The 1303-nt window shown below is 55.9% G+C and overlaps 1 protein-coding gene across 1 annotated transcript; it reads right to left on the reverse strand.

Moving 5' to 3' along the window:
* Nucleotides 1–4: 4 nt before the first annotated feature.
* Nucleotides 5–1297, reverse strand: LOC108299308 (ribonuclease kappa-like; the record flags this gene model as incomplete). Its single annotated transcript, XM_017521593.1, has 3 exons — nucleotides 1209–1297; nucleotides 470–546; nucleotides 5–95 (listed from the first exon to the last, which is right to left on the reverse strand). Coding segments are annotated over exons 1-3 (246 nt in total), but the record flags the coding sequence as incomplete, so codon positions are not given.
* Between the last annotated feature and the right edge of the window lie 6 nt (nucleotides 1298–1303).

The raw sequence follows: 1303 nt of genomic DNA on the forward strand, positions 1-1303 counted from the left end.
AAGAGAAGCCCCCGAGGAGGAGGTAGAGGCCCGCGGCGATGAAACAGTTGTAGCTGACTTGCTCATAAAGGTTGTATATGTTCTGGGGGCCATTCCTGGGGGTGGGAATGAAGCAAAGGTGTCAAACATTAAGAGCAGTTAACACTTGCCGAGCGCTATGTGCCCGGCAGCGGTCTAGGCGCTCTTACGTGTATTATTCAGTCTTCTCGACCATCCCATGGGCTGAGATCTGTTATAGCTGACATTTTGCAGAGGTGGACTGAGACGGACGGAAAGGTAAAATACCTAAAGACGCCACACCTCGAGTGGTGGGTTTGGGATGGCGGCTGAGGTCTGACTCCCTAGCTCCTAACTACGTTCTCAAGAAAACAGCTCTCCTCTCCCAGTTGTCTAAACCTAGGGGCCCAGATCACCCGGCCTCGCCTCCTCCCACATGCTCCCAGCCCGCCTCCCCCACCCGACTACTTACTCAAAATCTTTCTCCGTGAAGGGAACGTCCTCAATCAACACAGCGGAATGGACATTGAAAAATATTCCGAGCATTATCTGGAAAAGGGGAATGGGTAGGTTGTTGAATTCAGGCACCTGCCCTCACGTTCACTTCGTAAACCCCTCCCATTTCTAATGTTGCTACAACACCCGAGCCGGAGATTAACCAAAACGAGGTGGTGGTTACTGGATTCGGACTCAGCCACCTGGAACAGGGCGTGAGGTGGTGACACTGAGACAGGTGGCTGAGGCAAGGGTAGGAATAGGTTGACCAAGCCATCTCTCCCAGGAACCCAGCAGATCGTCCTCCCTGGAGGCGTCACCATCACGGGACAGTGCGGAAGAGGGGAGGGAGAACCGGCACTTCTACATATTCATTTCTTCTTGAAGTGGCGGTGGGTGGATTACTGGGGAAACAAGGCCCAACTACCCGTTTCTAAAACAAGCACTCTCTTTCCCCCCATGTCCTCCATTCAACTCAAGCACCTCTCAGGAACCCCGCTCTTGTTTCTCCTGTCTTGAGGGGTCTCCACATTTACCAGCCCCAGCTCCTCCCACTCCAGGGCCCTTCGCTCCAGTTCCCATTTTCCAATCTCTGTCTCTTCCCCCGGGGCCAGCTGATCCCCGGCTCCTTCGGCCTGCCTGCGGCCCAGAGTGTCCTAGCTCCCAGCCCGGAACCCCTCAGGCCCTCTCGGATCCTTGCCGGGGAGTCCCCTCACCAACATGATCACTCCCCAGGCGCTGAGGACGATGCCGCAGGCGGCCAGCTTCGGCCCACAGCACAGGAGCGACGCCATGAAGAAGGGAGTCGGAG

This window comes from Cebus imitator, unplaced genomic scaffold (genome assembly GCF_001604975.1).
Source record: "Cebus imitator isolate Cc_AM_T3 unplaced genomic scaffold, Cebus_imitator-1.0 Scaffold4960, whole genome shotgun sequence".
Classification (NCBI taxonomy): Eukaryota; Metazoa; Chordata; class Mammalia; order Primates; family Cebidae; genus Cebus; species Cebus imitator.